General features: G+C 38.7%; 1 protein-coding gene across 1 annotated transcript in view; it reads left to right on the forward strand.

The window, feature by feature from the left end:
* The first annotated feature begins 863 nt into the window (after positions 1 to 863).
* grin3bb (glutamate receptor, ionotropic, N-methyl-D-aspartate 3Bb) overlaps positions 864 to 26,470 on the forward strand; it is a 101,914-nt gene continuing 76,307 nt past the window's right edge. The window contains exon 1 of the mRNA XM_065241686.1: positions 864 to 1,446. Coding sequence (XP_065097758.1) covers positions 988 to 1,446 — 459 coding nt within the window. The 5' untranslated portion in view covers positions 864 to 987. The remainder of the gene's footprint in view (positions 1,447 to 26,470) is intronic.

The following is a 26,470-nucleotide window of genomic DNA, read 5'->3' on the forward strand; positions in this document are numbered from 1 at the left end:
TCTATTTTTTACAAATATACACAATCTTTATCTTTCCCGCATTGTTTTGTTGTTTTTCACTCTTAAAAATAAATTTTCACAAAATTGTCGTTGTCAGGATATATGGCTCCATAAAGAACCTCTAACATCCACACTGTCAGAAAAAGTATGGTCTTAATCTCTCACTGGTGCATTGTCCTTTTAAAAGGTCCATTTAAAGTAGGTACAGTTGTTTATACATTTGGTACAAATATGAACTCTTTGGGGTGGTTTCCTGGACAGGGATTAGAATAGTCTTAGACTAAAATAAATGTAAGAGCTGTCCAAACTGAAAACAACTTGCACTGACATATCTTAAAATACATCAGTGCCCTTTGTTTTGCCAATGCACACAAGTAATGTTTTTAGTAAGGCATGTTTGTAGGTTATTTCCTAATTAAACTAAGGTCCTGCCCTTACGAAAATTAACCATGGTTTTAATGTGGTAAAAGTGTAGTAACCATGGTTTTACTACACTAAACATGGTTTAACTATGTGTACACTGAATGAATTTTAGCACGTGAATCTATTTTTTAAATATTCCGGTTATGATGTCCCTCACCAAGGCCTCTGAAAAATCAAGAATATGTAAATGAAATTTTGAGACGTTTGAAAATATTTGAAGCTATTTATAAGAAGTTGATGAATGAATTTAGCTCTCTTTAAAGGATCGAAATGTAATAAACTTGCACTTGTGTTAAAAAAGGTTTTTGTATTTATAGTGCTGTCCTTCAATGATACCATTACCGCCTCTCCAGCGCGTCTTTGGGTGTGAACGCAACGCCATCCCCGCCTCCCACCTCCTCTCCAGAGCAGAGTATCACATTCACACAGTAACTCCATAGATCACTCCTCATACACCAACCTGGACAAAAAATTATAAAGGACATTATAGAAAAGAGCAGAAAACAAGGCGAGCAATGCTATCTTCTGACAATGCCTCATCACCACCTTTGAGAGTGAAGCAGGATGAATTTAATCTTCTACAGATTCTTGGCATACTTTTCTTTGGGATCGCAAATCTTCCTTCTGCATACCCTGTTCGTCCAGCCCGCTCACTCTCACCCGCAGCCCTGTCACATCCTAGCCCGGATAGGACACACGGTGCGCCTGGGTGCCCTCCTGCCTCCCCGCCAGCCGGTCCGGGTGCGGGCGGCTCTCGGCCGCGCCCTCAACGCTCTCAACGAAAGCGGGAACAACTTTCTGCCCTACAACTTGAGCCTGGACGTGGTGGCTCGGGAAGCCCCGAGCGGAGACCCCGAGTCGCTCTTCAGGTGTGTGTGTCAGGATATAGTGGTCCAGGGGGTCTCGGCTGTACTCGCCTTCCCGCAGACTCAGGAGGAAATAGTACAAATGGAGTTTATGTCTTCTTTTTTGGAAATCCCTTTTATAAGCATCATAGAGCACGGAGAACCGCTCAAAACTAAGGTAAAGCGTTATAACTAAACTAAAAAGCTTTTGCATTTTAGTTATGTGTTGAGCTTTCAACGCGTAATGCACATCCATAACTTGTGACGCGCAAATTTCTAAGGAAAATTAGGCATCACGCATCTGTTTACTGCCTGCAAACATTTGTTAATTATATTCTTTACGCTTTGTGCATGTAGAGTATTCACAAACTTGTGCATTTCCGAGCTGAAAGAGTGCATTTTACGCACTGTTGCCAGGTGCGCTTTTTCCTGCGTTTCCAACGCGCCGGTCATTTCGAGCAAGCGGTGGGCTTGTTTCTTGCCGTTAGAAATCAAAGCTGTATGTACAAACTAACAGGTGATGATAGAGCTTGAATAAATGAATAAAGTTTGGTTTTTGTGGTTGTGCGTTTATGGTCACAAGGTACTGGGCAAAAACAAAATGTATATAAAATAATATGTATGTCATAACAATGCAGATGAAGTACGTGTTATGTATCTGGAGAGTAACTAAATACAACGCACTAAACACATTCCCAAACATTCCAGGCTTTCCCCCCATCAATCCAAGGTGCTTGTATAAGATTTTACGTATTATCTAGTGTGCAGTCAATAGGGTACCTTATCCTTCTCTTTGGTGTAGATTTTGTGGCAAAATTTTACCTCTTGATGTGAACTCACTCAAGTCTTTCCAGCCAGGTCATGATAGACCTCTTCAGCTTTGGGGGTTATGTTTGTGCTTGGATTTGTTAAATGCACCTGCTGTATAAAAAAGAAAATGTGCGTCCTTGTGTGTGAAATCCAGGTTAAAGTCTTATAATCTAATAATGAGATTAGGAGCATCAAAGTTGCATTTCACTTATTGGTTTCAATATGACTTTACTCAGTCAATATTAAATAAATCAAGGTTATTTTTCACAGTATGTTCTCTCTGCATGTAAAAAATTACATTTAAACAGCTAGCTGGGTTGTTAGAGGCCAAATCATGTTTCTAAAATGCTTGTGTTCTTTCTGGCACAAATATTTGATGTTGTACAGCCTCAGTCAGGTCTGGCATACAGCAGTATGTGATGGTTTGAGTTAATGATATGACCGACAATACATTAGGTGGTCACAACAGCACTGAAGCTCTGTTTTCGACTGCACAAACTTGATGAATGATTCTGATTTTATTTGTATCTCTTTCGCTTGTTTATTGTAGTACATGCATTTATTGATGAATAATACCGCCCAATATAGAGTTAATATACAGCATTGGATATTGTGCACCTGTCTCAGCTGCGTAGAGAAGCTTCATGCATGCTGAAGGATTTGGCATGAAAAGTGCTTACATCACGAGGTACTTTAAGAAATTAAAACGCTGGAAGAATACTGTAAATCTTACAGCCAGCTTGCGTAACGCATACATTTGTCTTGTCTAATATCCATCCATTAAAATCACTTCAGAGGCTAACTGTAAAAATATGTCAGTGCGCTAATAAAAAAATCAATAAAGAAAAACACTTTGATCTCTGGGTTTCCGAACATACCAAGGTCTGCGGCGACCGCTCCAGAAGATGTTGTCATGTAAAAATGGTGCAGTCCATTCATTGCTTGAATGATTACAGACAAGCTCTCAAACACATCTGAGTCATCACACTGACACTCCAAGGAGATCAGACACTGAAGGCTGGAAACCTTCTTCTGCAATCTGCCAATCAGTGTAAAAGCTCAGCAGAGAGCTCTGGTCCGGTCTAGCGTGTGACAGAGCTCGAGCAAAATATGAAGGCAGGGTGATAATATAGACTTGAGATGGGACCGCCGCTCTAGTGCTTATGGGAGGCTTTGGAGCTCTTGGATCCTCTTTTGCTTGATCTGCTAATCTCGCTGAAAAATGTGTGTTCTTCAGCAGTCTGCTTTTTGCTTTGTGTTCTGTTTATCAATTGTTACAGCTACAGAGCTCCATGCGGAGAACACGCAAGGCAATTATAGTGCACAGGGTTTTTTTTACATTGTGGGATGCAGTTTGCTTTGCTGAGACTTGAAGGTTTTGTACATGTAGCAGCATAATAACAGAAGTCTTTCATAACAGGCAAGACATTTATGCGAACTATTTGGAATCACGTAGCATCCATTCACAAATGTTATTTTAACAAACTCTAATTGGAAATAGAGGAATGACCAGAGGGGATGAAAGGGAAACCATATGCTCTTTATTATACGGCAGATCTTGTCGCAGTAGATTTACTGTCTGGTGTAAAGACACAATAAAACAAGCAATGCTCACTGTTGAATATCATGCTGAATAAAATCAGTGAAAGCTTTCAAACACACTGAAGCCACCGCAGCTGTTGCAGAACTAATAAAAGTGTTGCTTTATTTGATCACAATGCCTTAACGTTTATCTCCATCCAATACATGAATTGTTAATGTAGCTGTTGCTAAATGGACAGCTCAGTAGCATTGAGGTTGGCATGTGTTTAATTAGAAACTATCTTTTCACAGCTTTAAATTATCAAGACCCATTCGATATTTTACCCCCATCCTCAAGGATCTATTTCGTTTGCTTAAAACAAAATAATATGGAAGGTTTCAAATGTCGCCCATGGGCAGCACTGAAGACTATTACTTGAATATTGAATAGATCATACAATTCAGATCCCTTAAATTTGATTCAGAAATGCCAAAAGACTAAAAAAAAAGATTAAGTTCTTGTTGCTGAACAGATAAAGATATTCATCCAGAATCAGCTTTTTTTTGGCAAGTAAGCAAAAGCTTTGTGCTGATGCTTGGCTTATAATTCAGATCAGCTATTTAATTCAACGGTAGTTTATTGTTCTCGTTTCCATATACTGTACTGTAATAATTGCAAGGTGAACATTTAAAGGAAAACACCACAGTTTTTTCATATTTTACTATGTTCTTACCTCAACTTAGACAAATTAATACATACCTATTTTTTTCAATGCGTGCACTTAATCTTTCTACAGCGCATCGTGAATGTGTTAGCATTTAGCCTAGCCCCATTCATTCCTTAGGATCCAAACAGGGATGAATTTGTACTTAGTTTACAGCACTTCAACCTCGGGCACAGTAATATTGAGGAAAGTTTGAGCGAGAGGGGAAGTAGTCAGGAGTGATAATGTTACTACGTGCCGAGGTCGAAGTGCTGCAAACTAAGTGCTCTTCTGCCATACAATATAGTTCTCATTTTTTTCTGCATAAAAAGACACGTTTTATTTTGTGCCACCATACTTACTCATGTAACTACTCATGGAACAGTCTTTAAATAAGGAAAACATGGAAGTGTTTTGTGGCTTCTAAATTCATCCTTGTTTGGATCCTAAGGAATGAATGGGGCTAGGCTAAATGCTAACACATTCACAACGCGCTGTACAAAGATTAAGTGCACGCATTGAAAAAATATAGGGATGTTTTAATTAATCTAAGTTGAGGTAAGAACATAGCAAAATATTGAAAAACTGTGGTGTTTTCCTTTAAGTGTCCAATCTGTATTATTAGCTTGTGGGAGATACAATGGCGTCTTGAGTCACATCCTTTTTCCTGTTATTCGTGCTTTTCATTGAAACAATTCGCAATTGAGGTCCATATCATATCAATATTGCAGAACAATGAATATTTAAGCTGTTTCAAGACTGCATAGTTTTGTCTTATTCGCATAGTTCAATAGCTTGGTGGATACAAATTTAGTTACAAAACTTGCAGGGTGAACAGCGGTGAACTCGCTGAACTTACTGTCATTACTGGGATCACAATACTGCCATTATTGTGCCTTTTAGAAAGGCACTGAACGTCATAAATGCTCAGAGGGAATGACCTGTCATTACTCTTGGGCTTTTTAAATTAAAATAATATTACTTATCATTATGCTATGAATGATGTTATGAGTGGTGCTGTTCTCAGTTAGCATGTGTGTGAATTTAACATGAATGCAGCCATGTGCATTTGGCAGATGCTTTGGTCCCAATCAGGTGTCTTTAAATACTGTGTACTTTCAAAAAAGCATTCAATATATTGAATTTGTGTTGTTCAGGTAGGTTTAGGGGCTGGTTAAGAGTTAGGGATAGGTTTAGGGTTAGGGGTGTAATTACATAAAGATATTTTAAACAACACAATGGTAGATAGGCTACCTTAATATACATTCTCAGAAAAAAGGTACATAAGTTGTACCTCTTTTGTCACTGGGACTTTGAAAAGGTCATAATGTGTACAATATTAGTACAGATATGTACCATTGAGGTACCATTATGTACCTCTACTGGCGCCTTTCCATTGCATAATAGCCCATGGGTTGGGTCAGCTTACTTTTTGGGGCTTTTCCACTGGTATGTAGTACCCGATACGTTTTTTTAGTACCACCTCGGTTGGGGACTAAAACGTGAAGTGAAAACATTGTAGATCACTGATTGGTCTGAGAGAATCGCCACTACCAGCGTCGTTGCTAAATGCAAGATTAGCTTTACCTTTGTGCTTGTGCTGTCTCGAGCAAAGCTTTTGTCATCTGTGGTTGTTGTAAGTTCCCAAACTCCCTTCTAGTGGTGAAAAACATCCACAGGCTGAGAATCAGGAACACTATACTAGTGTTTTTCTCGCAGTTTGTAGCGGCACATCCGCAATGCACACGTCCATGTTCACTGTAAACAATTCCGTAGAAATTTGCAGCTGGGTTGCCGTAACTTACCATAGATTTAAATTTATGTTATTACTGGCAACATTTTGTTCAAAGTTAAATGAACATTAAACATTTACAAGTCTTTGTCTTTACAGAATAAAACTAGAAAAACAGCATCAATCAAAACATTCTGGGAAACAAAATCTGAAGCAAAAAACAGAAAAAGTTTGATGATGATTTATGGTTCCCAGAATGCTTTGCATGAGGCTGTTATTGTATAGTTTTATTCTGTAAAGATAAAGACTTGTTAGTATTTAAAATTCATTCAACTTTGAACAAACTCTTGCCAGTAAATAACATAAATTTAAATCTACGGTAATTTACCGGCAACCCAGCTGCAATACCATTGTTATTTCTACGGATTTTTTTTACAGTGTATGCACGACATTTTTGCAACTTAGCGGGGCGCATCGACTGACACCATGATAGTTTCTTTGTACAGAAACTATCATGTGAGACAGAGGTAGTGATAAATGCAATTTGATTTTGTGGCGGACTGACAAATAAATGAATGTATGGGAAACACTGCATTTCAATGATGCTCGCTCCCACTTTTTGTATAATGTCACAGCAGTAGGCAGGGCAAATATAACAACACACCTATAATCTGAAGTGGCATTTAATTCTATGGAAAAACTAACTGTGCCAAAGTAAAGTGAGCTGACATGGTAAATGGTAAAAGGACTGCATTTATATGCCGCTTTCATAGACCAATGGCCCTCCAAAGCGCTTTACAATTTGCCTCACATTCACCCATTCACTCACGCATTCATACACCGACGGCGGTGTCGGCCATGCAAGGCGCCATCCAGCTCGTCAGGAGCAGCTGGGGTTAGATGTCTTGCTTAAGGACACCTCGACACTTGGTCAGGTGGAGCCGTAGCCTGGTCCAACCAGACTCTCGTACATTCATTTCATTTGTACAGAGAGTCTGGCCACCCTCCATTGCAAAGCGTTACTTCCGTTAAGGAGGGTCTTGAAGTTTAAAACTATTGGATCTGCCCAGAGTCACTCAAAGATCTGCCATAGGCGATCGCTAACGTGTGGTCGTGACGTATATCATGCGGCGAAACCAGCCGGAAACAACAAGTCAGAATAATCAGACAAACAAAACTTAGCAAACCTGGTTCTTGCCCCGCTTTAACTTCTGTATATTTGGCAGTTTTGCAAAACGGACCGAATAGCTTTTCTCACGTCTTTCTCCGCTGCCATTACTGAACTACAACTCAAACTGACGCACGACCTCAACGTCATCGTTCTTAGCCGTCCCCCTCTGTTCGCTGATTGGACCAGCAGATTTTTGCAGGAGAAAACGCAGAAGCAGAAGCACGTAGGAGGGCGGAGCCAGGCTAGAAAATAGACTATAATAAAATGAATGTACGAGAGTCTGCTTGGACCAGGTATTTTCATGATGATAAAGAATATTTTGAATGTTTTTGTTTAACGATTGTTGCTTTTTTAAATGCACTTTATAAATTGACTCGGACTCATAATGATTTTAGATTAATAAGGACTTCGTACTGACCAAAACACCGTAGTACACGCACAAGCTGTGCATGAAATACAGAATCGATTTAAAATCGATTCTGAATCGATTTCAGACAGGCATTTTTAATGGGACACCAATTAATCGTTACAGCCCTATAGCACTTTAGATCATTTTTTGGGAAGGTGTTTGCAATGACATTGAGGTGGTTAATGATGACAGAGCTTTCATTTTCTCGGTTTTAACTGATTAACTTTCAGTTTTTCTCATAATTGACTCTTCCAATTTCAATATGTTGCAATAGAGTCAGCAGCCGTTTATGATACAGAGATCAGCGTGGTGTAAAAATCGATAGGAATTTAATCAAAATTCCAAGAGGCAGTTATCAGAATGAAGGATACGGTGTGTTGAGAGACATCGTGCTGCCCTACTCACTGTTAATGGGGTGTATACAGCACCTTCACGACCTAAGCACTCAAGTGAAGACCTGTATCCTTGACTGTATCTCTGAAGCTCAGGTCAGTCCGGGAGACACTTCAATCCTAATGTGAACCGGAGTTTAATAATGCACTTCCTGAGGGGTTTATGATGGTTCGTTTAGTTTCAAATAGCAAGACTTTGGACTAACAGAAAGACTCTGTGGTACATTATTCTGTACATACACATAGATACACTAAATAGTTTTTTTAAGGGAACCAGTGACAGGTTTTGTACCTTTATCCTGACAGTGTAGGGTGAGGATGCATCCTTATTTAGTAGGGCCATTATGTGTCCTGACTGATTACACACAATTTTTTTTTATTTATATTTAAATGTATTCCTGAAAGCCACTAAATAAATATATTCATAAAATAAATATTTGTAGTATTTGTAACATTGTGTTAGCTATTGAGGCTGGTGTAACAGTCAAGGAATAACAAAACAAGCTCGTGAATTAGAGGCTGTGCCCTTGACATCCCCCACCGTAGCGGTTGCGTAATTCCCTCTACCTGACGCTCCGTCTGCTGTCTGCATCTGTGGCGACCCCTCGCTGTGTACGGCCCGGCAGACCTGATGAGAAGAGACTTGATAAGTTCAAAATTGGAGTCCCAGAAAAGGAAAGCTGTAGAGGAGAAGAGAGATAAGTTATAACAGAGCACAGGTGCGAGACAGTGATAGGCAGCGTTGCCTTCTGGGTACACGACTTCACCCGCAGATTTTCACCCTTGACGTTTGGATGCGACGGTGGGAGTCGTCTTATAATCCGGCTTCATGTAAGAACCCAAATGATTTAATTTAATTCCCCTAACACATCATTGGGATGTGTGCATTATGTTTTAACATACGCTTGTGAAATATGGGGATTATCCATCAAAACAAGCCTTTCCCTTTAGCTAAACACACAAACATATTGAATAATTTGCATCGCAATTAAGTAACAATATTGGCTTGACAGGCTGCTCTATACAGTATGTGTTTTTCAGATATATGCTGCTTTCCACTGCTGACTTGACGTTTCTTGGGGCTTAAATTGGTTCTGGGTCTGGCATGAAAGTAGTCTGTAATGACCGTGACATATTACCTGTGTGCAAAATGAGCAAGTGCCTAGAAAAAACCTCCACTTAATTTGGCCTCACTGCTGTCCAAAGCTTGATACTTCAGTCTTGATGATATCCTTAAAAGACACAGAGCAAGGAGCATTTATCACCCCAACACGGTTTCAATTTGCTCAGATTAAGCACCAGAATTGAATTTAACAGTCTCGCCGTGAAGGAGAAAATGTTCATTCATTACAGTGAGTTGTTTATAGTCACTACTTAAACAGCGATGCTTTTGAACGTCAACATTATTTACATTTACGTGTAGTATTTATTAGGTTAATGAAAAACAACTTAAACATTATGAATAAATGTCAATTCTGTTAAATAGTGTTTTAGCATATACCTGCTATAAAAAGTCCCTTTCATGTCAGATATTAAATGTGTTCTGAGTTTGTCACACTATGCACTCTTATAAATGCTGGGTTATTTTTTTCTACCTACAGTAAATGCTGGGTTGAGCATTTTGGGTTATTAAATTGGGTATTTTTTTAGACATAGGTAGTTTTATGGGTAGTTTTATGTACCCAATCAGTTTGCTTGGGGTTTAAAAACAACCCATTTGCTGTGTTAAAATTAACAACCCAACTTGATGGGTCAAGTTAGCCCAGCGCGTGTTCTGTCCTATATTGACCCAGCTGTTGGGAAAAAAAACCAATTTTGGTTTTAAAGTGAATAATTTATTATTAACCAACCAACCAAATATAAATTTGTAAATAAAATACTTGATCAAAATCTTATGCAGGATTCTCTGCTTTCAAACATTGGTTTGCTGCTGTCTCTTGTAACTTCAGATACCGCTACAACCTGAATGGATGCTTGCAATTGTGTTATGGGCGGGGCCATGGCTCGGTGGCACTAGTGCGTCATCGAGCCACCATTTTTGGCCCGCCTAAACAATCCTGAACTTAGAAATGGTGAAAAACTGTTTAACGATCTGCAATTCAGTACTACATAGTTTAGTCTTTTTGGGTGTTTCAGCGATGCATTTCTAACATTTTAAATTTGTGTAGAAGCTATTTTTAAGATTGACTTTACAGGGACTTTTAATAAAATAACTACTATTTTCAGTGCTTAACAGAAGGTAAATGACGATTTGTAAAATCATAGAGAAAGGTTCATGTTTATTCAAAGCAAGAATATGAAAAACAGATACATCAGCTATTGACAATGTACAGTTTCAACCTCTCTCACAAACTCTTTAATCTCTTATTTAAGTCGGCATTGATATGTGTTTATCTATGCTGTTTAGTAACTGACCCATGGCACATGATTTAGTAATTGAGTGATCATGGCTGTAGATTCATCTACACTGTAAAAAAAATGATGTCAAATCAACATATATTTTAATTTTAATTAAGTTTAACAATTTCAAATTGTCACAAGTCAAAACTTAAATGACTTGCAGTTGTTTTAATTTCAGTTGTTATTTAAAGGTGCAGTGTGTAAATTTGATTGACAGAAATGCAATATAATATACATAACTATATGTTCAGTGGTGTATTAAGACCTTATATAATGAAGCGTTATGTTTTTAGAATGAGGCGTTTTTATGTACATACACTGCGGACAGTGGCGGAGCCAGAGGGCTATTTGGGGTGGCAATTGCCACCCCAGACGAAGTCCTTGCCACCCCTGTTGCCACCCCGCTGAAAACATTACTTTGTTTGATTTTTACGAACATTTCTCAAATCTCCCAGCGGACGTGAATGCATCCTACGCAGCACGCACAAGCGTGGTGTTGCTGCTATCTTTTCATTACGCTTGTTCGACTTCATGCGGCGCCGCAAGAACCGACTGCCGGATGATGTCAAAGTTCCGCGAGAGCGATTTAAAAGCAAACTCCTCCGTATGATTTCGCGAATCACTCTCGCGGTACTTTGACGTAATGCAGCTGTCTATTCTCGCGGCGCCGCATGACGTCGAACAAGCCTATTGGTTAAGCTGACACGCAGCTCGTACTCCAAAACATAACGCGCCAACACGCACATGATCGATGAAGAGCGTTTTGCTGGTATGTACGGCTTTTATTGGTATTAAATTAAACGAAGTACTGTTTTAACGGGAAGTAAGGAAGACATTGCACTGTAGTGCTTAGCATTAATACTTCAATGAGCATTACTAGTCTTGTGAAACTGACTAATACTGTCAAGCCTGCGTGAAGATGCTTAAAACAATAAAAAACTTGTCGTTAGCAAATGTTCAGCAACAATCGGGTAGGCTTATTCATATTGTCACGTGTAATGCAGCATATTGAACTTAATAAAACGACCGTGGATATAGAACAGGGATGTAAACAGCACGCTTTTCGGCGCCTCACGCTTTTTAAACGTCAGTTTGGGTGACTTGGGTCTGAGAGGGTTGGATTATAATTTCACAAAGTCATCTGAAGCCATTCCATAGCTTAATGTGAGGGACAGAAGTCTATTTACATAAGTACATTAAAGTTAACGGAAACTAGTTCCCTCCTCCCTTAACATAACATGTCTAGATGTCTGTAAGCAATTTTCCTTGTGTTGTCAAATAGGCTAGACCTCAATATACTCAGATTTTGTCGTAGTGTATTATTTTAATATTTGTATTATTAGTAACGGTGTACTTATGGTAAATAATAACAAGCAAATTGTTCAAAATTTTGGTTTCTTCATGAGGTGTGTAACTATAGGGACGATATTACCAACTTCTTTCTAAAGAAGCAAAAGTCAGGTGCAGATCAGGTCCAAACAGATCCCAGTTGTTCTATTTTTGCTGTATACTTAATACATATATAATTGTGTACATTTTGGAAAATAAACAACTTTAATTTAATCTATATACAGTGTACTTGAACACTTTGTATATTGACCCCCCAAAATAATACCTCGCCACCCCTTTGCCACCCCTGTTTTAAAAGTCTAGCTCCGCCACTGACTGCGGATCCCCTTACATGAAAGTAATTTTCGCCATTTTGCACCGCTATGTTTCTACAGTAGCCCAAATAAATTGACAAACTGCTTTCAGAGTGTGTTCATCACTATGTTGTCTCAGACGACGACATGTCTGTCCTGTGATGGCTACCTTAGCTTTTCTATGTGTTTCAAAAATGAGGGGCGAGCAGTGGACTGAGTCATTGGTTAAAGTGCCCGTATTATGAAAAACTCACTTTTTCTGGGTTTTGGGGTGTTATTTTGTGTCTCTGATGCTCCCACACGCATACAAACTTGGAAAAAAATCCATCCATGCTGTTTTGAGTGAGATACAGGTTTCTGAATGTCCTCTGCCTTGAGTCTCAGATTGCGGGAGTTCAAACTCAGCTCCGTTGTGACGTAACAAAAAGTTTCGTCACATTCAGTTTGAATTTTCCCGCCCACCACCCCACACGCAGGTCTCCACCCACCAGGTAGCTAGAGAGCATAGAGCAGTCACTTGAATGAGACCCTCTGTGCTGTTATCATGTCTCACGGAAATAACAGCGCTATTTGGATATTATGGATTATACTCCCACCTACTTTTAAAAACAAAGTTTTAACGTGTGGTTATTGGAACCAGGAGTAATCTTATATACAGTGTGTTACGACGCAAACAGTCCTCAGATTGTAGGCGATAAGACCTTCATGCGAAATCTGATGTAAACAACAGACTATGTATCTATATTTCACGAATTATAAGCATTTGTGGACAAAAATGGTAATTGGATGTATTTTATTGGACTTTCATGGATCATTCACACATCTGAAACAGACTGGATTCGATTTGCGATCGCGTTGTTTCATCACAAAAGGTAAGAAGTCACGTTATATTTTGCATGTTGTCATCTTCTGTCACAAAATACTACATTTATGATGCTATAGCTAAAAGCTTTTTGCCAAACTAACCGAGACCGTACGCCCCGGCTTTTCTGACGAGGCGAGCCTCTTAATAACTTTACGGTCCGCATAGATATATACACGGTCGGTCCGGACCTCCCGCTAGCTTCTAGCAGTTAGCACGCGGTCCACAAGCAGTATACATCCCCCGCCGGGTCTTAATTTCTGTAATTTGCGAAAATAATACGTTTGAAAATGTTTATAACGGGAATATGTTAGTATTGTCCAGGGAAAACGAGTGTATTGTTCAGACTGCTACATCACAATTTACGCTGGAATTTTGTGTGTCATGATGAGTTTGACACACCGAGACCGGGCCTTAACGCCCCGACTTTTCTGATGAGGCTAACCCCCGAGCCTCTTATAACTTTACGGTCCGGACCTCCCGCTAGCTTCTAGCAATTAGCACGCGGTCCACAAGCAGTATACATCCCCCGCCGGGTCTTAATTTCTGTAATTTGCGAAAATAATGCGCTTGAAAATGTTTTATAATGGGAATATGTTAGCATTGTCCAGGGAAAACGAGTTTATTGTTGTGACTGCTAACGTAACATCACAATTTACTCTGGAATCATTGTGTGTCATCATGAGTTTCTTCTCCTGTAGTGTACCTATTAGTGATACTTTTCTGCATGATTTGTTTGTTGGCAACATAAACCGTTAATAATAATAATATATAAAATAATAACACAGTATGGTCTGTACTGCTCACGATACCACTGAGCATGCGCACGGGCACATGACGTTAGTAGTGGGGCGTGATCAAAGGAGCAGCAGCTCATAAATATATAAGACTAGCTCAAAACGGCACAATCTGAACTGCCCTGAAACAGAGGCTACTAGAGATGGGTAACAATCTTTTCCTACAAGCTATTTCGAGCAAACAACTTTTGAAACATGCTTTATGGAACTCATACACCTATATAACTTGTGGAAAAGCAGTCATAAGATGGGCACTTTTATCTATGAATATTTTTATAGTTAATAATTTACTTACCAGTAATCAATTGTTTTTAAAGTATTCAAGTGTTACTGATAAAGTGAAACGGTTTAATAATTTTCCGTTTGCACCCAGTGTTTTTATTGGAACACACAGAAATACATCACTTTCGGTCGATGTGTCACCTGCAGTGTGGTCGCACAAACTCGAATTGGATGGATAATTACGCACCCACAGAGGTTGGCACCCCACGCAACCCATTTCCGACATCCTTTTCATTTTTTTGGCCATCATTTGTCATGTACAGTGTAAAACCACGCTGATTTTAAATCAGACTATGGCCGTTTCTCAGTCCGAAGTCTGCAGCCTCGCATTTTTAGGCTGCATAGTCTTATTTCAGAATATTAACAGTTATAAAATGTACTATTATTCTTAGTTAATCATAAATTGTTTTAATATGCTCATAATTTGTGAATGTAATGCTCAGTTAACTTAAACTTGATGACGTATGCAACATCTGCAGCCTTCCGATTGAGAAACGGACAAAGATGACCAGAGGGCCGGATAAAGATGATTGGAGGGCCGCACTTGGCCCGTGAGCCGCCAGTTGACTAGCCCTGATCTACACACTGCACCTTTAAATAAAGTGTATTCATGCGACTTCCCTTTTCAGAATTAAAACTGCATCATTGGTATTGATAACCTCTATTTTTAATCATTAGGCTGCCAGTCCTTTGTATTTTTATTATTACTTTGTTTAAAAAATATTCCAGTTCCTCTATTGCACACATCCTCAACTCCTCCACTCATCTAATACTCAACATCTCCTCTGTTCATCCACTCCATGTCTTATTGATTCCCTTTCTTATTTATTCATCCACTTCCCTATTCATCAATTCCTCTTTGGTATGAATGAGTACAGACTGAGTAGACTCTGGCAGGTTCAGGAATGAGATGGGCCCTGGATTTTCCTTCTACTTTAAAACTAATCTTTTGTTTTTCCCTCTGTCTGCAAACTATCTTTTGGCAAGCACCAGCCTCTGGATTCTCACAGGGTTCGAGGAGCTTGCCAAAGCCTTTTCACTCAGCACAGGGTCTGATATTTGCCAACTCTTGTCTTGTTGTGCTCCTCATGTTTGGGTCGTGACCGTTATTGTCTGATCACTACCACCGCCTTACAGCTCCTGTTTTTGATGCATCAGAAGGCAGACAAGTGACACAGATATTGGCTTCTGTGTGCATCAGAGGTTTGTGTGACCCAGATTGTCAGTATGATGACAGATACCCGCATTTCAATCACTTCTTACCATCGATTGCTGGTCAGGATATATCATAGCAGATCAATAACAGGATCGTAGAAAATTGCAACCCACACTGTAAAAAATTAATCCTCCTTAAAGTTTTAAGTTTATTCAACTCAGATTCACAAGTAATTTCAACTTACTATTTATATCTTGACAAACTTATAAAATGACTTTTTTTAACCCATTGTTGGGTCAAATATAAAAATGTTCTGGGTTAATTTTACCCAATGGCTTGGCTCGACCCTTTGTGACCCAACGCTCCAGCATTTTTAAAAGTGTGTAATATCCTGTGTAGGAGTCTTCTTCAGGTTTTCTCATTTTACAAATTTTAAGCCGTTTAGAAAGTGCACAACTCCTTGGCTAAAGGTGTGAGGTGAAGGAAACACAGATACAGTCATGTTATAACTTGTGGAGCAGCTGAGAAATAAGTGTTATACCCAAAAGCACAACAGCACTGGATAGTAAAAGTACATCAGGGCAAGCAGACCTCTGATATCACATCTGTATCCCCTGGAGTCCTGATAATGATACTCAACACAGACACATCACATTTAAACAGGTTTTATTATTAACACACATAGAGTGCATTAATGCACTTCAGTTCTTTAGGCTACAGCAGCAACCCATCATTCACACACCTCTGCCTGACCGAAAAAAAAAAACCCAAAGAGACTCGAAAGAACAGTCTGTTGCTTTTGTCATTGCTAATGCAATACTTTTTCATAATCCTCCTTTTTGTTTTACAATTTGGTTTTAAAACAACATGAGAGTGAATAACGCTAAATGTTTAATTAAGGAGAGCTGAAATCTGCTAAGAATTAAGTACATTTTTTATGTAGTTCATTCATAATTTCATTCTTTTCAATCCATTCATGTGTAGCAGAATCATCTCATTTCAGCAGATTGAATCATCTAGCGATCGAAAGTCTCGCTCTTGTTCGCTTTAATCTTTTGTATGTATGTTTGTGGTGTATCATGATCTCTCTGAGTTTTGCTTTCCTGCTGTGTTTCTTAGTGTGTGACATGGTTCATATTTGAGTTTACTTAGAGCAAATGACAATTCAAAGTGCATGTCGATCTTAACAAGGCTCTTTCAAGCATAGGCATAGTTAGGGGGGCCAGGGGGGCACTGCCCCTCCAGACCAGAGCCAATTATGATTTTACTGAGCTATTAATGGACTGGAAAGGTAAGAATTAATATTTAATGTCTGATCTTAATATTTTAATAGGTAGACTGAGTAACTTAAAGGACAAGTTCGGTATTTTAGACTTAAAGCCCTGTTTTCAGATTGTTGATGGTGAAATAGAATGGTTTTGACTGAAATTTCGACATATTCGGCTGCCCTGAGAATTTTCGCGTGTTTGTGTTTCAGCTCAGACCTCTACAATGGGTTTAATGGTGCACTGGAACAATCCTTCCTTAAATGCATTAAACTTTCGTTTACAAAGACGTGAAACTCACCGAGTGGTCAGGGGTGTTCACTGGTATGCTCACACAAAAATCGCTCCAAAAGACGCATTCCAACAGGTTTTATCATAGTTTTTACCAACTCCATTGACATGTATTAGATGTGCTGTGAGGTACGGTATTACTCCGCGCCGGGAACTTTGTTTCTATTCTTGCAATTGGCAATGGCGGATTAGCGCCACCACCTGGGCTGGAGTGTTTATTATTCAAGCTTTAAGCGAAAGAATGTACGGGTGTGAGGCGTTTGGGGAAATAGGTCCACAAGTTAACAACGAATGCTAAAACAGCTGTTGGAAAGCATCTTTTGCAGCGATTTTTGTGTGAGCATATCAGTGAACCCCCCCTGACCACTCGGTGAGTTTCACGTCTTTGTAAATGAAAGTTTAATGCATTTTAGGAAGGATTGTTCCAGTGCACCATTAAACCCATTGTAGAGGTCTGAGCTGAAACACAAACACGCGAAAATTCTCAGGGCAGCCGAAAATGTCGAAATTTCAGTCAAAACCAATCTATTTCACCATAAACAATCTGAAAACAGGGCTTTAAGTCTAAAATACCAGACTTGTCCTTTAAGGCTAAAATAGTTTAATTAATTTAAACCACACTGCTAATCTTGCTAATCTCAAAGTATTAAAGTAGGGGAATGCAGGAGTGAAAGTACAATTTTTTAAAAAGAACCTTATTTTTTTTAAACAATGTTTTTGACAGATATATATTTTTTTGTGTGGTTAATAACTCACACGTGTGGTCTATCAATACCAGGTGGAATTCTGAAAAATTGTAAAACGACTTTAGTATAATTTCACTTTGAACCCAAGTAGCGCATTATTACTTTCGACCCTGTCAGCTGGGATAAAAAGTACAACACAGGTGGGTCAAAAGTAACACAACAGAACAAGATAGATTTTTGTGTTACACTTGTTTTTAGTAAATATAAATGACTATGACCTTTTTAATATGTAACTGCACTCTAAAAATGGCTGGGTTATTTTTGACCCATAATAGGTAAATATTGGACAGAACACGTGCTAGGTTAGAAATTACCCCATGCTGGGTCAAAAATGACCCAATGTTGGGTTGTTGTTATGCAGCCATGGGGTATAAACCAGCAGTTGGGTTTAAATAGCCCAGCATTAGGTCAATTGTTAACCCAGCACGTGTTCTGTCCAATGTTTACCCATTATGGTTCAGAAATAACCCAGGCATTTTTAGAGTGTGAAAAATAATTAAATTAGGCCTACAATTTCATTTTGAATTGCAGTTTTATCAAATATTTCAAAAGCAACCCGACAGTACAAACTTAAATTATTGAAAATAAAACATTATTTCAAAAGTATGAACACTACGGGGTGGTTTCCCGGACATCAACACTTTCTTAAAGGACAAGTTCGGTATTTTAGACTTAAAGCCCTGTTTTCAGATTGTTTATGGTGAAATAGAATGGTTTTGACTGAAATTTCGACATTTTCGGCTGCCCTGAGAATTTTCGCGTGTTTGTTTTTCAGCTCAGACCTCTACAATGGGTTTAATGGTGCACTGGAACAATCCTTCCTAAAATGCATTAAACTTTCGTTTACAAAGACGTGAAACTCACCGAGTGGTCAGGGGTGTTCACTGATATGCTCACACAAAAATCGCTGCCAAAGATGCTTTCCAACAGCTGTTTTAGCATTTGTTGTTAACTTGTAGACCTATTTTTCCAAACGCCTCACACCCGTACATTCTTCCGCTTAGAGCTTGAATAATAGACACTCCAGCCCAGGTGGTGGCGCTAATCCGCCTTTGCCAATTGCAAGAATAGAAACAAAGTTCCCGGCGCGGAGTAAAACCGTACCTCACAGGACATCTAATACAAGTCCATGGAGCTGGTAAAAACTACGATAAAACCTGTTGGAATGCGTCTTTTGGAGCGATTTTTGTGTGAGCATACCAGTGAACACCCCTGACCACTCGGTGAGTTTCACGTCTTTGTAAACGAAAGTTTAATGCATTTTAGGAAGGATTGTTCCAGTGCACCATTAAACCCATTGTAGAGGTCTGAGCTGAAACACAAACACGCAAAAATTATCAGGGCACCCGCAAATGTCGAAATTTCAGTCAAAACCATTCTATTTCACCATAAACAATCTGAAAACAGGGCTTCAAGTCTAAAATACCGAACTTGTCCTTTAAGCTAGGACTAGGCCTTAGTTTGATTAGGAAATAAAACTAGTTTTAACAAACATTACTTGTGTGCGTTTTGGGGCAAAACAAAGGGCACTGATGTATTTTAAGATATGTCTTTGAAAGTTGTTTTCAGTTTGGACAGCTCTTACATTTATTTTAGTCTAGGACTAATCTTATCCCTGTCTGTGAAACTGCCTCTATAAAAATGTAATTAAATCAAATTACCATAATACAATTTTTTTAAATAATGCAACAGTATTAGCAGTCATGTATTACCATGACGAAAACCATTTTCTAGACCTACAAGTATGAAACAATGACAAAATAACGTGATATTTGTCAGCTTTGTCAAGGGTTACGTGCTAAAAATGCTGTCATATTTTAGAATGCAAATGTAGTCAGGGTTCTGACAAAATAGCTTTGTTACTTTCATCCCGCGGTCCCTTTGCCCTCGTTCTCCTCTACCCTTGTTTGCTGGTAGGTTCCCCCAAGCACAAAGTTAAAAAGATTAAATGAATCGATTCAAATTTACTTAAACATAATAAATTCTGTGGTAACTTACTGTTTTTTAAAGGTTTATGTAAACTGTCAAAAAAAAGTTCAGATAATGGTCCGAAGCTGTCAATGGGACAGTACCCTTTAAAAAAGTTCCCAATGTGTGCAATTTAGGTACAGATATGTTTACTTTGGTACCAATATGTACCTCTGAGGTACTAATATGAACTCTTTAGGTGCATATGTGTACTTTTTGAAAGGGCACCGACCCAGTGACAGCTAGGGAGAAATTTTTTGACAATTTTTCTGACAGTGTACAATAGTTATTGCTGAATGTGTATTTATTCAAAATAATTTAAAAAGAAACCAATTCGATTCAAAAGGGAAGATCTATGTCCTGTCTAGGGCTGTGTATCAGAATCTCACGATACAGGGTTTGCGATGCAGTGCGTTGCGATACTGTAAAGTGGTGCAATATGTTGGTAAATTTCCTATTTTAGAAAATTTCATTTTTCATTTGTGTCTTGTTGCTGCAGTGTGATTAACTGTACTCCCTATTACAGATACGCATCTTCCCATTGAATTGTTTTCACCCGTGAAGCAATATTGCTTGTCCAGCGAACACTTGTTATTTCCTTTCTACATTGTGATCCAAGGCCATACATGTGATGAAAGTAAGGGTAATATATCTGATGCTCATAGAGTCTGTCAGATTCTTTCAGTTATCAATAAATGTTTTATACCACATGAGCCAGAATCATACTTCCGCTTTTTGATCTAAACTATGATGAAGACAAACTTCACATCGGGTTTTGACACGGTTCTTTGTCATACGGCTCTTGATGGATTTCCTCTTTTGTCTAATGAAGTGTCGGGCTGCAGGAGTTGATCTTTGCTCTCATCGATCACAGTGTCAGTACAGAGACTACAATGAACAAGATAGTTACAGTCCAAAAGATGTATCATCCGTTGAGATATTTAAAGGTAGACATTTATTGTCACTTCCTCTTTCTTTATATTTTTTTCACAATTATAGTGATCTCATCAAATCTCTTTATGATCACATCAAGTGAAACATCACAATCCGGCGATGGTATGTTTTTCAAACGTTTGCCGTCATTAACCTTCACCTTGAATTAGGAGCGTCGCTGACAGAGACCACTGTAGCGTAAGATTGTTTTTGGGAAGCTGGCTTTGGGATTTTCTTATCTTTTCAGCTCCTTAGGTCAAATAGTAGTTTGTTGGTAATTGGCTCTGTTTGGCTTGTAAACCATGACTGTCTGTTTTCACCTGTTTAATCGTTTATGTCTAGGGAGTGGATTAATTAAGATTAGCCATTTCCCTCGATGACAACCAACAGACGTGATCAAGTTATCACTGTGCACTTTTAAAAACACATGTGCTAGAAGGGTTCTTCACAGAAACTTTTCATTTCGCGACTCACTTAAAATAGGTATAATCTATACCTGGGACCCACCAACATATTTTTAAATGTAGTTCTATACTTAGGTTCGGGAGAAGCCTAAACATTTAGGCCTGTCAATCTTCATTAAGAGCGTATAAGGTAGTCCCCATGCCTCCACGCAATTCTAGCAACATCCCTCCTCCTCCCCATCTCCTACTTTACTGCACTCTTTTTTCCTCTGGGGAAGGGGGGGGTTTGCTCTCTCTAAAGGTTCAGAGCTTCCTTCGACGTTTGTTTACTATTAATTATGACTGAATGAACAGGTGAACTTGTAAAATTTAAATATGAGGAAAGACTTTTTGTTCTCTTTAATAATTGAGTATTTTCCTTGTCAATTTATTAATGAGATGTACGTTTATTTGCAATATCAAAGCACCTTATGGTGTATCATATTAACTCTTTCCCCGCCAGTGTTTTTTAAGAAAAGTTGCCAGCCAGCGCCAGCATTTTTCCTGATTTTCACAAAAGTTTAATGCCTTCCAGAAAATATTCTTCTTTAAATATATAAACAACCAGTATATCTAATGAAAGAACAGACCCTCTGCTTTCAAACACTGTTTCATCATACCTTTATTGGTTCTCTTTTTATCAGCTCTCAAATATGGGAAGGTTTCTTCAAAAACACCAAATTTTGAGCAAAAAGCTGTGATAATTGCATTTTTGTGAAAGACTTTTGATAGAGATCAGATTCAGAGCGATCCTCAAAACTTACACGGACATACAGCTATTTGCCCTAGGGCGATAATTCCCGGTTTTATAAGTTGCGGAAGAGCACCACCTGGTGGATAATAGCGTGGATACGTATTGCCAGAAATACTCGACATTGGCAGGGAAACGTTTTCTCTTAAATGACCAGTTAACTCGTCAGTGGCGGGGAAAGAGTTAAAATCATTGTCATTATTTGGCCTAAACTGTTTATTCCCAGTAAGCAAAACCAAGACATTAGCCATGTTTCCATCAACATGTTTTTATCCGAATTAAGTGATATCGAATGAAAAATGCCTTATGGAAACAGTAAAATCTAAATGTGCTTTCGGGTTCGGGTTGCATTCTGTCGGGCTCCGGTCATTTCAGGCCTAACTTTTAAGGTTAGGAAGCTCAGGAAAGATATTTTTCGTTCTCATTTACGTTAAGCATTGATCCGGACTATCGTTTCACGTTAATGCCTCCGTTGTCATCGGGCATTCTGCATCATCATAGCGATTTGATGTTAACGTCATTTTCTTATTATTATAGCTTGATATGTCGCTATCAGCTCAGCTGGCACATAAGCACTTATAACTTGTGGTATGGCGCAATCCATTTTGTCTAGCAAAACTTTGTTCGCAAATGTTTGCTTGAATATTGTGCGATTCAGTGCGAAAATGAATGGAAACACCTTCAAATGTCTCAAATCAATTCGATATACCAATTTGATCGCAAACTAGCATGTGACGTCATTACGTACAGGTTTTTATTCACTTTAAAGCCGTTGGATGGAAACACACTTTCATCCGCTTTATTCGCATAAGTTTTTTTACCGAACTTCAGATAATTCGATTGACAAGTGGATGGAAACTTAGCTACAGAAATGACAGCTAAATATAGACCTATAGTCCGGTTTTAAATAACCCACTTCTACCCTTAATAACTTAGATTTTTGTTACATGTTTTTGCCTAAATAACTTGGAGATGTACTATATTCCATCATTTAAGCAAAGTCAACAGGTTTTTAAGGTGTGTGCCTTCATTTCTTTGACATGTTCTTAGCATAAGCATGTTTAGACGTCTTTCACTGACCGCCCAAATTTTGCTTTGTTTTAGCCAAAATTGAATGCTGGGTTGTGTCATATGCTGCTACAGCCAAGCGACTTTGTGAGACCCACAAGTGGGTCCCGACCCACAAGTTGAAAACCCCTGCCATAGTAGAGAGGATGAACCATTTTAAGAACGTAAGAAATGGTTACAGTTATGTTTCCATTTGAGCCTGGTTTGGCACGGCACAATTTTGGCAAAATGACATTTAATCAAATTCAGGTTTATTTTGGCTGGAAGTTGGTTACTTATAGCCTGGTCTCTCTTCCCACTGAAGGCCTGGAAACCAGTGTCCGCAGGTGATTTCTCTTCCGAGGGGCGCAAATCCAAAATATGTGTTTGGAGTGTCATGTGTGTTGCTCATCATGTCAAAATATGTGTTCGGTTTGTCATGTGAACCTTTGTGCATCATGTCAAAATACATGCCTGCTGCTTTATCGATCTTGAGGAAGCATATTGTAAACATGAAAGCTTCAGACAACTTTGTGTTGATTCCGGGTGGAGCGTTAAAGATTGCAACACACACATCTCCCGAAAATCCTGTATAAATCAACTGATCAGAGGACAATTTCGACATCAGCTGAAGTGTTTCTAGAAAAGTGTTCCATATGCATCAGATATTTAGCCAACTTTTTGAGTTTTTTGCTCTACTGATGTTACCTTTTTAGTTGCACCACTGTAAATTTCTGCAAATGTTTCATCTTCACTTCAAGTCAAAACACTTAATCATAATCCCTAACAATGCAAACAGCCATACACACTTCCACACACATCACCCGTCTCATCTATAATCCAGCAAAACTCTCTTTATTCTTCTTGGCTGTGTTTACTGCTTTCCGGGGATACAATTTTTGCTCTCATGTGGTTTAAATCTGCCTTCCTGTTTCTCACCCTTCTGTCCTTGAACCCCTGCATTCAGCCGTCTTTGGGAATATCAAAGGATTTACACTTCAGCAATCATTCCGATTAAAAAAAGAGAAAGGTGTGGGATCTTACGATAAATCTCTTATATCTCTCGGAATGTCAGGGCCGGCGTTGAGGGATGAGGGAGCGCAATTCGGGAATGATAAACTTTAGAAAGTAGAGAGAAGAAGATCTCTTAATCTTCCTGGGTGTCCTGTTCACAGAGCATGATGGGAAGTTGTTTAAAGTAAGTTTTGGCTGAGGAGTTCTTAAGAATAAAGAACATAAAATGACTCTGTATATAGGAGTATATTTATATTGTATATATTAAGAGCCAATATCTTTGCTGTTTTGTGTAATGGATGAATTTGGGAACTCAGAAGGAATGTAAAACTAATGCAAAGGCTGTCATTGCTGTAATGCTGCTCATTTGTGCTCCAGGGATTGTTTGACGTAATTATGCAAAAGCACTGCATGCTAAGTCACTTTGGTCATAAAGGGGGTTGCTTGGAATGAATATGCAATGTAAAAGAAAGTTTAAGCCAACATACCAGATACATGCACTTTATGTGTGTATGTGTGCATTATTGAATCCCAAAGGAATTATATAGAATATTTACATTTATGCATTTGGCAGATAATTTTATCCAAAGCGACTTACATTGGATTGAATGTATACATTTTATCAGTATGTGTGTTGTCTGGGATTGAACCCATGACCTTCAAGGCAGTAGTATAGTCTACACCAGTGGTTCTCAAACTGGGGTCCGGGGCCCCCAGGGGGGCCGTGAGATGGTGCGAGGGGGGCCCCAGTTTTATGACATTTTAAAAAATACATTAATTTATCATGAATTCTGTGAAATTAATCCTAATAAAAAATAAGGCAGCACTACTTTGTATAATTTAATTAAAATGTGAAGTTTTAGAACTGTTTTTTGTCATAAATTTTCTTGGGGGGGGGGCGCGAAGGAATGCACTGTACACAAAGAGGGCCGCACACTGAAAAAGTTTGAGAACCACTGGTCTACACTATAGTCTGCGTACACTTATGAGTAAGGGTGTAACGATACATTGTGCGATTCTTGTCAGGGATGCCAGGAGACAGAACCCAAGCACAGACAGAATGGGGGAACAATGAACACTTTATTAAATGAAACTGAAAACAAAACCCACGAGGGGGCAAAAACAAGATATGACTAATGACAGACTACTGTAAACACTAAACTAGATAATAAACTTGACTGGACTGAAAACCAACAGAGAACAAGACAATAAACGTAAAATAATCTCTACAATGAACAAGACTTGACTTAACACTTGACTAGACTATGTAACAGGAGAAATATTAACTCCACATAAACAGACGATCGAGCACAGGACAGCAAACACAAGGGCATTAAATAAGGTAGCAAATCAAGAGGGGGGAACAGGTGACATGAATCAAACAATAATGGGATAATAAACGAGGAAACAAGGGGGCGGGGTCAGGAGACGAGACAGAAAGCACATGGCTAGGAAAAACAAAGCCAGTGCTCTCACACAAAACATTGGGCTGCCATGATCCTGTCACTATGACTAGAAAACTGTGACCTGAAGACAGGATCATGACAATTCTGCTAGCTATGTTTTTCAATGAATTATGGTCAATTGGAGCTACATCCAAAATCCAGAGGGCGCTCTCGTGCAGAAACTAAATATGCTTCTATGTCATCATAAACAATCTAAAAAACAGGGCTTTAAGTGTAAAATACCGAACTTGTCCTTTAAACAGGCAGCTCAAGAAAATGTATAAGCATATTTATATAGCTGTTTTTCAAATATTTTCAGGTATTTTCATGATAATAAATTTTTTTTATAATGATTAAGTTTGACGAGTGCTATAAACGACTCAAAGTAATTTTAGATTGATAAGGATTTTCTAATTATCAAATAGCCTTGGTACATTAAAGAGCTATACATAATGTCACCCCTGTGATTTAGAATTGATATCGGACAGGTATTATACTGTGTATGGCGAAATATAGTGACACCCCACTTATGAGTCAATAAACAAAATAAAATTGCGAGGCTGTGTGTTTGACCATGCACGTATGTTTGCATACGCATAAAAACATATACTATACTCCAGTCTCTACGCTGCTCATGCAATGCTGTTAGTACTAATCTTTTCCCTTTAATGACACTAATCAAGTCAAGTGACAAACTGTTCAAAACAAAAAAACATCAAATAAAAATTTGCATATTGTAGCCATTTATCCATTTAAAGTTGCGTTGTGTAACCTTTAGAAGGATCTAATGACAGAAATGCAATATAATCTACATAACTATATTATCAGTGGTGTATAAAGACCTTGCATAATCAACTGGTTTGTGTTTATTACCTTAGAAAGAGACGTTTTTACCTACATACACTGCGGGTCCCCTTACATGGAAGTCACCAGTTTGTGCCGCCATGTTTCTACAATACCCCTGAACGGACAAACTGCTGTATAGAGCGCTTTTTATCACTACTGTACAACAACATGTTTGTCCTGTGGCAGCTACCGTAGCTTCTCTATGCGTTTCGGTGAATAGTGGACTGAGCTGTTGGTTGCAATCAGGGGTTAAATTGGGATTTGTTATGTGGGGGGGCTCTGCGAGGAGGGGTACTTCAAGGGGTAACATGTTTAATACTGATGACAGCAAAGCCACTGGTGTGTTTCAATGACATTCTGGACCTCTGATAGGATTTGATAAGTTTTAGCTTTAAAGCTGTGCCAGAGGTTGACCCAAAATATTTTAAGAAGAGCTTCTGAATTTTAAATGATGCAAATCTATGAGTTTGACACGCTATATCTATTTGTTGCACATGTCATTATGCACAACTGATCAAACTTTAAAGGAAGTTAAAAGAATCAACCTCCTTGAATAATTCTAGGCATAAGATAG

Source organism: Paramisgurnus dabryanus, chromosome 14 (genome assembly GCF_030506205.2).
Source record: "Paramisgurnus dabryanus chromosome 14, PD_genome_1.1, whole genome shotgun sequence".
In the NCBI taxonomy this organism is placed as follows: Eukaryota; Metazoa; Chordata; class Actinopteri; order Cypriniformes; family Cobitidae; genus Paramisgurnus; species Paramisgurnus dabryanus.